Source organism: Ailuropoda melanoleuca, chromosome 8 (genome assembly GCF_002007445.2).
Source record: "Ailuropoda melanoleuca isolate Jingjing chromosome 8, ASM200744v2, whole genome shotgun sequence".
In the NCBI taxonomy this organism is placed as follows: Eukaryota; Metazoa; Chordata; class Mammalia; order Carnivora; family Ursidae; genus Ailuropoda; species Ailuropoda melanoleuca.
This window is the reverse complement of record NC_048225.1, coordinates 91,974,983-91,987,633: the sequence shown is the minus strand read 5'-3', so window position 1 is coordinate 91,987,633 and position 12,651 is coordinate 91,974,983. Positions and strand designations below refer to the sequence as shown.

At 52.7% G+C, this 12,651-nt stretch overlaps 1 protein-coding gene across 9 annotated transcripts in view; it reads left to right on the top strand.

The window, feature by feature from the left end:
- The window catches only part of VASH2 (vasohibin 2), a 37,348-nt gene that overhangs the window by 20,849 nt on the left and 3,848 nt on the right, over positions 1-12,651 (top strand). For 5 of the 9 annotated variants that reach the window (XM_034666880.1, XM_034666881.1, XM_034666878.1 and 2 more), the window contains 3 exons: positions 1,274-1,655; positions 2,853-2,968; positions 6,880-7,002. In XM_034666880.1, coding sequence (XP_034522771.1) covers positions 1,274-1,655; positions 2,853-2,968; positions 6,880-7,002 — 621 coding nt within the window. Of the gene's footprint in view, positions 1-83; positions 167-1,263; positions 1,656-2,852; positions 2,969-6,879; positions 7,003-12,651 lie in introns of all 9 variants that reach the window. The other 4 variants (XM_011222275.3, XM_002917196.4, XM_034666877.1 and 1 more) reach the window with 2 other exon arrangements.

Here is a 12,651-nt window from a genome sequence, read left to right as displayed (position 1 = left end):
TGGAGTGGGGGCCAGAAACAGTGAAGACAGACTCTCAGAGCGTGGAGAACTGTATCCACTGACTGAGCGCTTACCACGCACAGGCTGCCATGGGGAGCACCTGGATTATTATTTACCTCAGGAACACCCTGGAGTCACCACAGGTTTTCAGCAGAAAAGAGACACCGTGAGTTTGCAACATGCCTCTCCTGAAATACTGGGTCCTTGCCGGGGCTCTCCTGGGATTTTGAGATGGGCTTGAGGGTGTGGTACTTCTTGTCCAGCGCTCCATCGTGTGAGTCAGGGAGGTAGTTACCTGATGCTGTGCCTGTCGGGTTGCTGGTCCCAAACCGATACAACAGTAAGAGGCTGGGTTGCTCGATCCAAATGGGCTGATAAGTGGGGAAAGCAAATCTGTGATGCCAAGTGTGTTGGGGAATGGCGGGAGCCTGAGGTTTGGGTGCTGGCAGCAGCTTTCTGTGTGATACCCAAGGCTGTTGGCATGGGTGTGCTGGGGCCCATGAGAGGAGAAGATGAGGGGCAGGTGTGACCTATTCTGATGCCTTCCCATCCAGATAATCAACCAGTCTGTTTGTTTGTTTCTTTCTTTCTTCTGAAGATTTTATTTATTTATTTATTTGAGAGAGAGAGAGCATGAGAGAGAGAGAGATCATAAATCATGAGTGGGGAGGGGGAGTAGAGGGAGAAGCAGACTCCCCGCTGAGCAGGGAGCCCAATGCAGGACTCAATCCCAGGACCCTGGGATCATGACTTGAGCTGAAGGCGGACGCTTAACCGACTGAGCCACCCAGGTGCCCCAGTCTGTTTCTTTTACATCTCATTGCCTTGCCTTGATTCTGTTTTTCATTTTTCTCCTGGAACATTGCAGAGGCCTTCAATTTCTGCTCTGTCCCACACACTCCAGCCAGAATTAATGTCTGAGAACGTCATTCCAATTACATAAAAAAAGCCTTTAATACTCATCATACCCTGTAGAGAACTAAGGGAGGGGAAAAAGCCATGATTTTGTTTTGCATTTATTTAATTACTAAAGTAGAAAGCAAGTTTTTCTCATTGTCCCCTTTGAATTTGTCTTCGGCATGCACCATGTAATAGGTACTCGAAATATCAAGTGAATCTTTTCTAAAAGGATTAGTCTGGATAGGTTAGGTGTGAGCCTCAGAGGCAGAGGGATGGACACTTACTTTGCCTGTATGGGCCACTTCCCTTCCTGGGAGTCCAAGCTCTGAATTTTCAAGGCCTCCTTTCTCTTCCTTGACTCAGATGATCTAAGATACTTAACCAATGGACAGCCTTCCATCGAGCGATTCCCCATCAGCTTTAAAACCTACTTCTCAGGAAACTACTTTCACCACGTTGTGCTGGGGATTTATTGCAATGGCCGCTATGGCTCACTGGGCATGAGCCGAAGGGCTGAGCTGATGGACAAGCCGTTGACCTTTCGGACTCTGAGTGACCTCATCTTTGACTTTGAAGACTCCTACAAGAAGTACCTGCACACAGTCAAGAAGGTCAAGATCGGGCTGTACGTCCCCCACGAGCCTCATAGCTTCCAGCCCATTGAGTGGAAGCAGTTGGTCCTCAATGTCTCAAAGATGTTAAGGGCTGACATAAGGAAGGAGCTGGAGAAATATGCCAGGGACATGAGAATGAAGGTAGGTGCTGGGAAGGCGAATGAGTGATGCAAGAGAGTTCTATCCCTATCCTCTGTGTCCCTCTTGCCTCATGCCCCATGTTTCTGGGATGGTCTAAAGCTCCTTGAGTTTATCTTGCTTAGTAGCCACCCTATTAAAACAAAAAGTGTAATTCATTTGCTATTTGACATGGACAATTAAAGTTTCTCTTTGTATAGATTGCTTCAAAAACTGGAGCTAAAGTCAATTTAGATGTTAGAGTTAAAGCATGTCTTGGCCTGTACTTCCTTCTAGGAAATCAAATCTAAAATGTTAGTCATTTTAGATTGAGGCTCTCATTTTGTTTTGTTGTTTTGGTCTTTATGATAGGGTGACCAATCATTCCAGTTTGCCTGAAACTGGGGGGTTTCCCAGGTCGTGACATTTTTCCTACTTAAAACCGGGAAGGTCCTGGGCACACGAGGATGAGGGGGGCACCCTGCTTTAGAATCTTCTGCAGAGTCACATTATATCCCTTCTTTGCTTTATAAATTGCAACGCATTTTGCCATCAAATTCTGACCTGGTGTCACAATAGCAAGGGAGCATTCACTGTGCTGGCTTCATAGAAACGACACTCATGAGCCCTTCTTCTTTCTCCCATGTCACTTCCATGGTGACATCATGCCTGCTTGTCCTCATCCCTCTGGGGCTTGTGGAGTCACTGAGAGAAAGCCTGTGTGTACTCGGAGGACCACAGGGGAAAGAGATTTTGCTGACCTCAGGCTTGGTTCTGCTTAGCGCCTGGGGACTTGTCATCTTCACCCCGAGGGACCTGGAACAGAGATTCTGGATAAATTGAAACCACTCTATGCCTGTGTGTGGGGTGGGAGAGTCCGAAAGAGCAAGCCAGTTTCTGGGGCAATGCAGATGGGACTTCGCCCTCACAAGATAGTACCCAGAGGCAGCCCCACGAGGCTGAGGCATGGGGCTCTGCTCCTCTGCTGTGGAAAAGGGGGCACAGTGTAATCGTCTCAGCCTCTGGGAAGGGGTCCTTTGCTCCTTGCCAGTGCAGACTGAGCCAGCAACATCTGTCAGTACGCCCCCTTGGAAGTGTTCCCCTCAGTACCTCCTAAGCTCCGGGATCATGGCAGGCTGGGGGGGTGGGGGGATGCTGTAGGAAGACGCGAGGGCGGTTTCCTTTCGGACCCAGTGTGGTAACTCCTCACATCTCCTTCAGATCCTGAAACCTGCAAGTGCCCATTCTCCAACCCAATTGAGAAGCCGGGGGAAATCCCTGTCCCCCCGAAGGAGACAGGCAAGCCCCCCGAGACGGCTCGGCAGGAGAGACAAGTCGTGAGTACTGTTTCCTCTTCCTTGGCTCAAGGCCCAACACACACACATCCGTGGGTTGTCATGGCCCGTGGGGATAAAGCTGTGTCCTGGGCGTGGCATCTGAACCAGGCCGAGATCTCCAAGAGGACCGCCCCTCATTCTGGGGCATTCCTTGTGGAGAAGGATCCACTATGCATATTACCCCCATTGCTCTGATGCCACCGCCAGTCAGTTGTAGACTCAGGTGAGGGGATAGGCTCCAGACAGCAAGAGATGAAGGATATCCCCAAATCCTGGCGGTGTGGGAGGAGCCTGCGTCTGGGGCCAGCTCAGCTCCTTGTGAGCCCCGTGACGCGAGGCCTGTCATGTCACCTTCCTAGGCTTAAGTTCCCTTAGCCAGAAGATCGGATTGTTAGAACTGATGAAAGTTTCCTAAAAGCCTGTAGCCCTCCGTGCCTGGCAGAATTCATGATCGTTCTTTGGATCGTGGCATCAGAAATACCTGCAGGCTCAGCTTCTTCCTTGCTGACTCCACCCTCCCCCATCTTAGCCTGAGGCCCATGATTTCACACCTACTTCTTAGGTCAAAATGACTCACTTGACAAATGACAGATTGGAGAAGCTGAGGAGGCCTAAAGTAACCGGGGATAACCACTGGCCGATATTTGGGCCATAATTATACGGGAGAAAAAATGCCCCTTTGATGAATACCGGCAGCACGCTGGGTCACAGGACGCTCTCGCTGCGCCCCGGACGGTGGTATGGCCCACGGAGGTCCAGCACGAGCCCCAACTCTGCCGCCCCTCAGCCTTGCGGCCTGGCAAGGAGCCTTTCAGGAGCCTTGGTTTGCCCATCCGTCCAAGAGGATAAAAACGCTTCCCTTGCCTCTTTCTCTCAAGGAGTCATAGGATCAACTTAGAAGATGTAGTGAGAGCGATTTGTTCATGGTGAACTGCTTTCAACACAAGCATGTCATTATTGTCACATTAATCCTGTAGAGTAAGAAGGGAGAGTTTTAGTTTTCACTGTCAGAGGAAGAAACCAGAACATAACCCAGGTTTGTTATCTTGTGCTGTCTTGTAGCTGGTCAGTGATGGGACTGGGGCTGGAGCCCGGGTCCTTTGGCTCTGGGAAAGGGGAGGGAGACAGAAGTGTTGGTTCTGTCTTTGGAAGAACAGGAAGTTTCTGTTGTCAGTTCTGAGGAAGTTTCCCTGTTTGTCCCCATTCCACTTCCCACTGCCAAACCAAGGTCCAGAATCTACAGCCAGAAGGTGTTGACTGAGATGACTGGGGTCCAGGCTTTGACAGGGAGGGAAGAAGAGGTGGGGGAGGGAGGGCTGGGGAGCTCCTGCAGCAAGAGAAGCTGGAGAACAGGGGGGACTTCAGCATGGTTTTGTCCTTTTAGGGAGTAGGATGACTTCAGATCTTTTGCACAAGCCCCTGACGCTGATCCTGCCTCTGATGCTGACCAGCACCCTTGCCTCTTGACCCTGACCTTCACCGTAACCCTATCTCTCCCCCTCTCTGATGCAGTCATCCATTCATCGGCATCCCTGAACAAAGTAGCATATGTCTCAGAGGACTGCGCACATGTAAACCCTTCTCGGAGGGTCACGTAGCAGGGAGCCAGTGACCCAGAAGTGGCAATCTGGTTACTCAGGAAGCAGGCGAGGGGCCCTTTTCTCTGAGTTGTCAGCTTAGCTGCCCCAGGAGGGCTACATCTTCCCTTAGGAGCTCCCGGTCTGCAGCAGACATCGAGCCATTGATAAAGCCCCGCGTTGCCCTCTACACCCCAAAGTCCTGAGCGTGCCACCTGACGGACTGATGCACCGAGTGGCAGTGTGGGGGTTTCAGACCATTCCTGTCACATCTATTTTACTTTCATCCACAGGAACTTTGCAGTCCAAGGCATGTTAAGTTTTTAACCAGAAAAATTTCCCACGAGTGCCCAGGGATGAGAAAGCCAGCAAGATCTCAGACACTGGCTGCGGAGAGAGAAGTCAGAGGCCGTGCCAGGTGCTGGTGGCCTGAGAACAATAAGGGAAAAAGGTGCATTGGAGCCTGGACTGTGGGATTTGAGCAGCCACTTCTCAGGAACCCTGGGGAAGATCCCTAGAAGCTGCTGAAAATGCAGATGTGGAGCTTGAGGACTAGAGGTCACGACAGTAGAGACATCTACTTAGAAGTGACAGCGCTAGCTGGATAAGTCGGTGAGGAAAGAAGGAAGCGCGGGCAGGCCCTGAGCAGCCCGGAGGAAGAAGCAGCAGAACAGGAGATGGGGAAGGAACAGGCAGAGAGGTTGGATCAGGAGTGTGGAGGGGCCTGTCTGCACCTGCGGAAGCCAGCTGTGCAGATCGTAGGGGTGAAGGAAGGGGGGATCTGAGGGAGCGTTTCAGGTCGGGTAGAGGACATAGAAGTTGGCGGATTGCGCATTAAGGGGCTTTTATCCTGCCAGTGAAGGAGGTGCGTCATCGGGTGGGAGCAAGGAGGAGCGGGTGGGTTATCCGCACGGGCTGGAAAGGGGGCTGCCCACGGCACAAGGGCCCAGCTGTGGATAGACAGAAGGATCCTACACCCCCTTCTCAAACGAGCAAGCCCAGGATCCCCAGAGGGCTGTTCAAACAGGCTGTGGGGCCCCTTCCCCAGGGTTTGTGATTCAGCAGATCTGGTTTGGGCCTGAGGACCTGCTGTTCTGGCACGTTCCCAGGGGATGCTGATGATGCTGGTGCAGGGACCACTCTCGGAGAGCCACGGTTTGATCAGTCAGAATGGGAGAACTGATTTGGGGGTTGATTTAAGAAAACAACAGAATGTCAGGATCCAGGCACTGGATCTGCTGAGGGGGGCAGAGGAGGCCGAGTTTGAATCTGGGGCTCAGCTCCTCCCAGGCTTGCCTGGGCCCCTGGAGCCTGAGGTGCTGAGGTGAAGTTAGAGGGTGTGACCCCGGCCTGACTCCCATGGTTGGGCTTCACTGAAGACGCCCTGGGAGGAGCCTGGCTGGTCATTCCAGGGGCCAAGTAGGGAAACTGGTGTTCAGTCACCCCCAGGCCATGCCCATACCCTAATCCCTGGCTACTTTGTCACGCAGCCAAGGCAAGCAACCACGCCTGTGCCTGCAGAGGACGGCTCTTAGACTGCCGCAGTTGTGAGTGCAAAGCCACCTTCTAGTGTCTGGGGCCCCACTCACCCTCATCCCTCCTGTCGGCCGGAAGTAGGAAGTGGGCCTGGGGATGGGGAGAAAGGCAATAGGGAGAGGGCAGTCATCACCGAGGGGTCAGGAAGGAAGACCTGCAGGAAGATGGGGGTTCCGTTCCACCACCCACTTCCCTCTACACCCCGAAGTCGATCCCAGCCCCAGCAGGGCAGGCCCCAGGTGCACAGAGGTGATGGCTCATGGTTCAGTGAAAACATAAACTTCTCCAAAATGGCAAAGAGTAGCTACAACCAGCCCCGGAACCCCACAGCCCTTTCTCCCAGGCACAGCACTGGTTCCCAGGAGTCTCCCTCCATCAACTCTCTCTAGTGGGTCAGGTCTTAGGGATTTTCTTTTTCACAACCGGGGCAGGGTGACTTTGGAAGAGTTTGACCATCAGGGGAGTACAGGTGGCTTGTGGGTTCCTCTGGACCATTTCATATGAGCAAGCCCAGAAAGACCGTGGCCATCCTTGGTAGTTGAAGCCCCTGCCACTTCCTTTCCCAGTTTGGAAAAGATTCTAGAGGGCAAATATCTTGGCTGAAGTTTCAAGTGGATTGAGGTGTTACGGGGTGTTACTAATTCCTCCTAAAACCTGCTTTCTGAGTTTCAGGGCTGGGTAGGGGGTCACAGGGGCTTGAGGGGACAGAGAGGCAAGGGTTGAAAGTAAAATGAAGGGCTGCGTGAGGCAGGGAGGACAAGAAGGATGGAAGCACCAAGCCCCTCCCTCCCTCTCCAGATCCCAGCTTCTGCCATTGCCACAGACTAGAGCCCAGGACACCCTGGTTCCTAGAGGTGTGTCTGGAGGAAAGCGGCTTCTCAGCTTCTGCCCCTGGCCTTCACCAAGCAGGCTTGTCTCCAGGTAATCTTGACTTGGTGAGGAAATGAGAAAGGGACACATCTGGTTGTGACTCAATAACCCCACCAAAATTCCGGGCATCCTATGGTAGAATGGCCAGCAGTAGGAAGGGTTTGGTGGCTCTGTCACTGTGTTATTTTGTTCAGCATTACATAAGGCCATCAGATCATTTCTAAATGTGTTGGGTGCCATAATGAAGCTTGGGAGTGGCCCAAAGGGTGGAAAATTACCATAACAGGCAAGAGGCCCATCAGCTGTGGGGTCCCAGCCCCTTTCTGTGCTGGGATAATTTTAGTGGCTTTATATCCCTGCCGACCTCATGCCTACAGCTGGAGCTACGTCCAGCCCTGCATTCCTCTCCAGTTTTGCACTTGTCTGAACATTCCTTCTGGAAAGGAGGATCGGTGTCACTGGGTTGACAGAAGAAGAGTCAGCTGGGTGGGAGGGCAAGCAGCAAAGGCCGCACTAGTGTCAGCTCAGGGCAAGGTTTCAAGAGGGAAACAGTGAGTCCCACACCCTCCACCTACAAGTCCTTTGTCATCCTCTGCTCCCCTAGGAGTGTTTCAAGCACCTTCCACACAGAACAGTCAAATTGTTTCCTGTGGTTCTAAAAGAGACAGGGAGATCGAGGTTGAGATCCAGGTTTTAAGGCCTGCTGTGAACTTCTACCAACTGCTTCCCAGTGCTAGGCCTGGTCCCCTTGCGGCTGGCTTTTCAGCAGCAGACGGAGGGGAACACCCTCAGGGGACAAGGATTAGAAATGAGGTGGGAGGAGGGGAAGTTTTTCCTTGTTATAATGATAGATCCCGGGGACGGGGAGTGGGGGCAAAGATGGTAAACTTCCTGCAAAGCTCATCCTCCCCCATTAAGAACCTTTCCACCTAAAATGCCACCAGTTCCCCTACGGAGACCCAAGAATACTCCCTGGGGTCCTTTCTGTCTCTGACAGTCCACACTTCTTGGTTTACTGCTTATAGCCGCAACCTGGGAGCATAGGGGTGAGCAGACAGTGGTTTTCTGGTTGGGCTGCCCGTGTCAGCATGAAAGCAACTCATGCCAATTGGAGTGACCACGTGGAACATTCTTCCCAAGTGGGGCAAGAGTCCCTAAGGACCCCTGAGAACATCTTCGTTCTCTCTCCGCTCTCTGGCTCCTCTTCTCCCCCTCTGTCCCTCCTTGCTCTTCTTTGCTATTTCTGATTCTCTTCCTCCCTTTTCTCCCTCTTTGGTTTCCCTTCTTGGTCATCTGTGTCTGTGGCGGTTTGTGGCTCTAGGGGGCTTGGCTCACCCTGCTGGAGACCCTCAGGGTCACAGAGGTTACTAGGCCCCATCTTAAGATAAGGTCTCCTTTCACTGCTGGCCCCAAGCTAGACAGTGGAGTTCCTGCGCAGTTCTGTCTTGAAGGATCTCGGCAATGCCTCCAGGCAGTTGCCCCAGGGAGGCCACGAAGTCATAATGAAGTCCTAGAGAATCGGTTTGATTCCATGGTCTAATCACATTGAAGATATTTTGAATGAGGCCTAAGAAGTCATTCCATTCTCCTTCCATTCCGGATGAGAAAATTTCCCCAAAGGTGGAAAGGAGATAATTTTCTTAGCAAGGAAAGTAGAGGGGAAGCAAAAAAAAGGAGAGAAAAGTGGAATGGCTTCAGGAGAGGGAGAAATAAGCCTCCTGCATGATGTGGCGTTTCCTTCTAAAAGCCCAGACAAAGGAGTGCCCGGCTTAGCTTCCCCGGGATCTCATAGGGTGTGGGGTCCCTGGGGACACTTGGAAACCAGGGGGGTGATGAGCCGTATCCACGAAGACCTCCTTACCTGAGTGAGCAAAGAGCCTCCTGGAGGTCAGCCACCACCGGAGGTCCTTGAGGGCTTCTCTGCCACAGCAAGGAGGGGAGGCTGAGCCCTGGAATCTCAGACAGGGACCTGTGGCTCCTGGTCTCTGGCCAGAGCCGCCTACCTCGGGAGGCCTTGGAAGAACGGGCAGGGCCTGGAGAGTCTCTGCTGAGCAGAATCTCTTGGGCGGAGGCCTGTCTGCTTGCATGGCAGCTTCAGCTGTCTGCCCTGCACCTGCCAGCAGAGTACCTACCGTCCTGGGGAGTAGGGAATGGGAGCGAGGAGCAGGACGGGCTTGGAATGAGGGTGACAGGTGCGAAGGAACCAGTCCCCCCTCCTGTGGCCCTCCAGCTGAGGCCTACCCAGACAGGTCAGAAGTCCTAAAGTGGTGCCCAGCCTGACCTGATTCCTGCCAGAATAGACAAGAGAGGAAGGCCTGGGGTCTCTCCTTGAGGACTGACAGGTCCATGTTAGAGTTGCACCCTTACTGTATATCCCTTTCTAGAATCCTGAGTCCACAAGGAATAGAGCTAAACTGGTCTTCATGGGTGTGTTTGTGTGTGAGGGTGAGTGGGTGAACACATGGGCGATGACATTGCCCACCCTCGGGGGCTGTGATCTCAGGGGAGACAGGAGTAAGAAGCATGAATAGACGTGAGGCCCGTGCTTCCCAGTCAGGCAGCCCTGAACTGGACATAGATGGGCTGTGTCCCCGAAGTATCTCCCACTCATAGGGGAGAAACAAGAGGCAAATTTCCATCAGAAGAAAGGGAATGCACTTTGGGTCCAGTGAGAGCAGGAGCTGCTGTTTGTCCTGGTGTAACCCCGAGACCTACAAGGCACTTAGCACGAAGTGTTATTTAATAAATTCTTGTGGGTGAGTAATAGCAAGCAAGTTGCAGGAGCCTTTGTCTCCCCGCCCGGCTGCCACTCAGGCCTGCTGACCTCTGCTCCCCAGCAACTGCTGAGGGGAGAGGGGGCGGGGGTTGAGAAGTGAGGGGAGGAGATGCCCCAGACACAGGCCTTAGTCAGAGGGGCAGAAAAGGGATGCAGGGTTTTGGGGGAACCCTGTGGGCTCTCCTTCCACGTTACTGCTTCTTTTCTTAAGCCCAGTCTCACACAGACACACACCAGCTGGTATGTTCAGCCCTAGGATGTCATGTCCCCACTTGGTCCCCAAAATGCTGCCATGAACTTTCTGGTTCTAAGGCTCCTTGTGGCCGCACTGACACAACACCGAATCGAGCCAAGCTCTTTCTGGACACGGAGGCCGCCTCAAGGTGTGTGCGAGACTCGAGGAGGTGGTTCATTCCCCCGGACTGTCAAGGGTTAGGAAGCAGGGGTGAATACGAGCCGTCATTTACATATACATTTGGATCAAGTCAATGAGTCACGAGCCATATAAGATGAAGACAGACTAGAACAAAAGATCCCATTGGAAATCTAGAGCACTGGAGGGGGGGGGCCCTGGCTGGCTCAGTCGGTACGGCATGCGACTCTCGATCTCAGGGTCATGAGTTGAAGCCCCACATTGGGGGTAGAGCTTACTTGGGAAAAAAAAACCCAGAGTGTGAATTTCCGCCATGTGTCACAAGGATGGAAAATTAAGGTTTCCGTGCTACAGAATACTTTCTCTATGGAGCCACGATCCTGTCCCCTTCAACGTGTCTCCCATCTGAGTGGCCCCTACGATAGCTGGCTCCAGGAATGCAGGCCTGAGGTTGGGGATAAGGGTACACCTGGGACCAGGCCATCAAGCCGTCACCCTAAGTCACCATGGATATGTTTACGTGACAACAGACGAGGCTGGGATTATCCATCTGTGTGCTGAGGGATGCGCCCCCTCCTTCCTTCCACAAAGTGTATTACTGGAAACTTGAAGTCCCCTTCCCTGCTTCCCCTAAAACAGAAGGCGGGCTGAGAGCCCTTCGATAGGAAAATCTTCTGAGATCTTTCCCTTGTTTGGACTGGGGAGGGGTTTGGAGAAATATATTGTTCAGTCTAAAATAATAACCGTGGATCTGATGAGAGGTTCTGGGCAAGTGCAGATTCGGCTGAATCATCATCCCGGTGCTTGTGTTTCTTAAAAATAAATGCCTTTGCAGAATTCTAATTATAGCCAGGAGAGCACTTGGAAGAGGTCTCTTCACGCACAAGCTCCCCCGGCTCTGGCCCTGAGACGAGCTGCTGGCCAGGAGGGAGGAGTGTTTCTGGCTGGGGCCCACAGGCAGGTGGCGGGCTGTGATAACCCAGTTCTGCCCTTCACCAGGCCAGGAGATCGCAGCCAGTGTCGCGAGAAAAGTGTTTCCTCTTCCAGGCAGTTCACTGGGGATCCGGGTTGAACTCCTTTTCTGCCAGTATTAGCCTTTTGTTCTTCCCTGGGTTCTGGATACCTGAGGGGAGAGGGGAGGTGGGCTACAGAGGAAGGGGGCAACCTAGTTCCTTTTCTTTGGAAGCCCTCGAGCACTCTGTGCTTGCAGATCCACATTCAGCCTTTCCAGTAGGCAGGCTCCCCGACGGCTCTCAGAGGTAGGATAAAGCTTCTCCTGTACGGGGTGGTAGGCGGGGGTTTCTTCCTCCTTGTTAGTTCTTAGAATGTTATCACGGTGACTTGAATTCCTGGCTTAGGACGTTGTTAAAAATATCCCATGATAAAGGTAACATAATGAAGGCCTATCAGCCACTGACACGTTAATGAGAACTTGACCCAGGTTTGATTGAGAAGCACGGGCTATTCAACAGTAGGGATTCATAGCTGAACGGACTTGATCCCTGTTCTCAGTTTGTTCGGTCTCTGAGGCTGGCGTAAGGAGTAGGAACCTGCAGGATTCTCGAGCCGGCGTAGCAGAGAAAACGCCCTAGCATATAGGGGCGAGGAGTAATGCTGTGTGAGGGACGGAAGTCAGATACCTCAAGGGAGAAGTGGCGTTTGGGTTGGACCCTGAAGGGATGACAGGACATGGTGTTGGGGATTCCATGTCATGGCGCAGAGGCAGGGGCCGTTGTGGTGTCGTCCTTCGACGCTTGGGAGGATGCTTTGTGTGGGGAGCGGGGGGATGGGGTCTGTTTGCTTCACAGTTAAGGGCATGGGCTCTCGATTCTGGGGAGGATTTCTGGCTCCACCACTTGCTAAACATGTGGCTTTGCTTTAAGCAAGTTCCCCTAACTTTCAGTGCCTCGATTTCTTCCTCTGTAAAATGGGTAGGAACAGTATCTACCCCATCAGGTTATGGTGAGACTTAGTTAATCCCTGTACACCTCTCAGAGCAAGGCCTGGTGCGTCCTCAGTGCCAGCTAAATGAAAGCTATTTACAAGGGTGATTTCTCAGCACCTGGAAGACCCTGCCAGGGTGGGCAGGGGGAGTGACTGGTGGAAGTGCTAAGGAAAGGTTTAGAAAAAAGGAGGCCAAAAACTCCCTAAATTAAAGTACACCTGTTTTCAAGGGAGCCAGTAGCAGACCAAAGGTAAAGATAATGGGTGAAGTTTTAGGAACACAGACACTTTGAAGAATGTGGGAAAATTCCGTTTCCTCGGGGCTGATGGGCTCCAAAGTAAGGGAGTCAGCTGAGTGGCTAGGGACAGCAGCGATCCCAGGCAAGCCGACAGCCCAGGGCCGAGCAGCTAGGGTTGGTCCTCCTCTCGAACCCCTGGACCCTGCAGCCTGTCCGCTGACTTCCCAGCAGGCGCTGTTGGTGGCGGGACTGAGGGAGAGAAAATAGGTCAGCGCAGATCTACTCCACCACCTGGGAAGCCATGTTAGGCTCGTGTCTTACTAGCACTGTTCTCACACAGGAAGGCAGCACATGTATTAGAGTTTCAG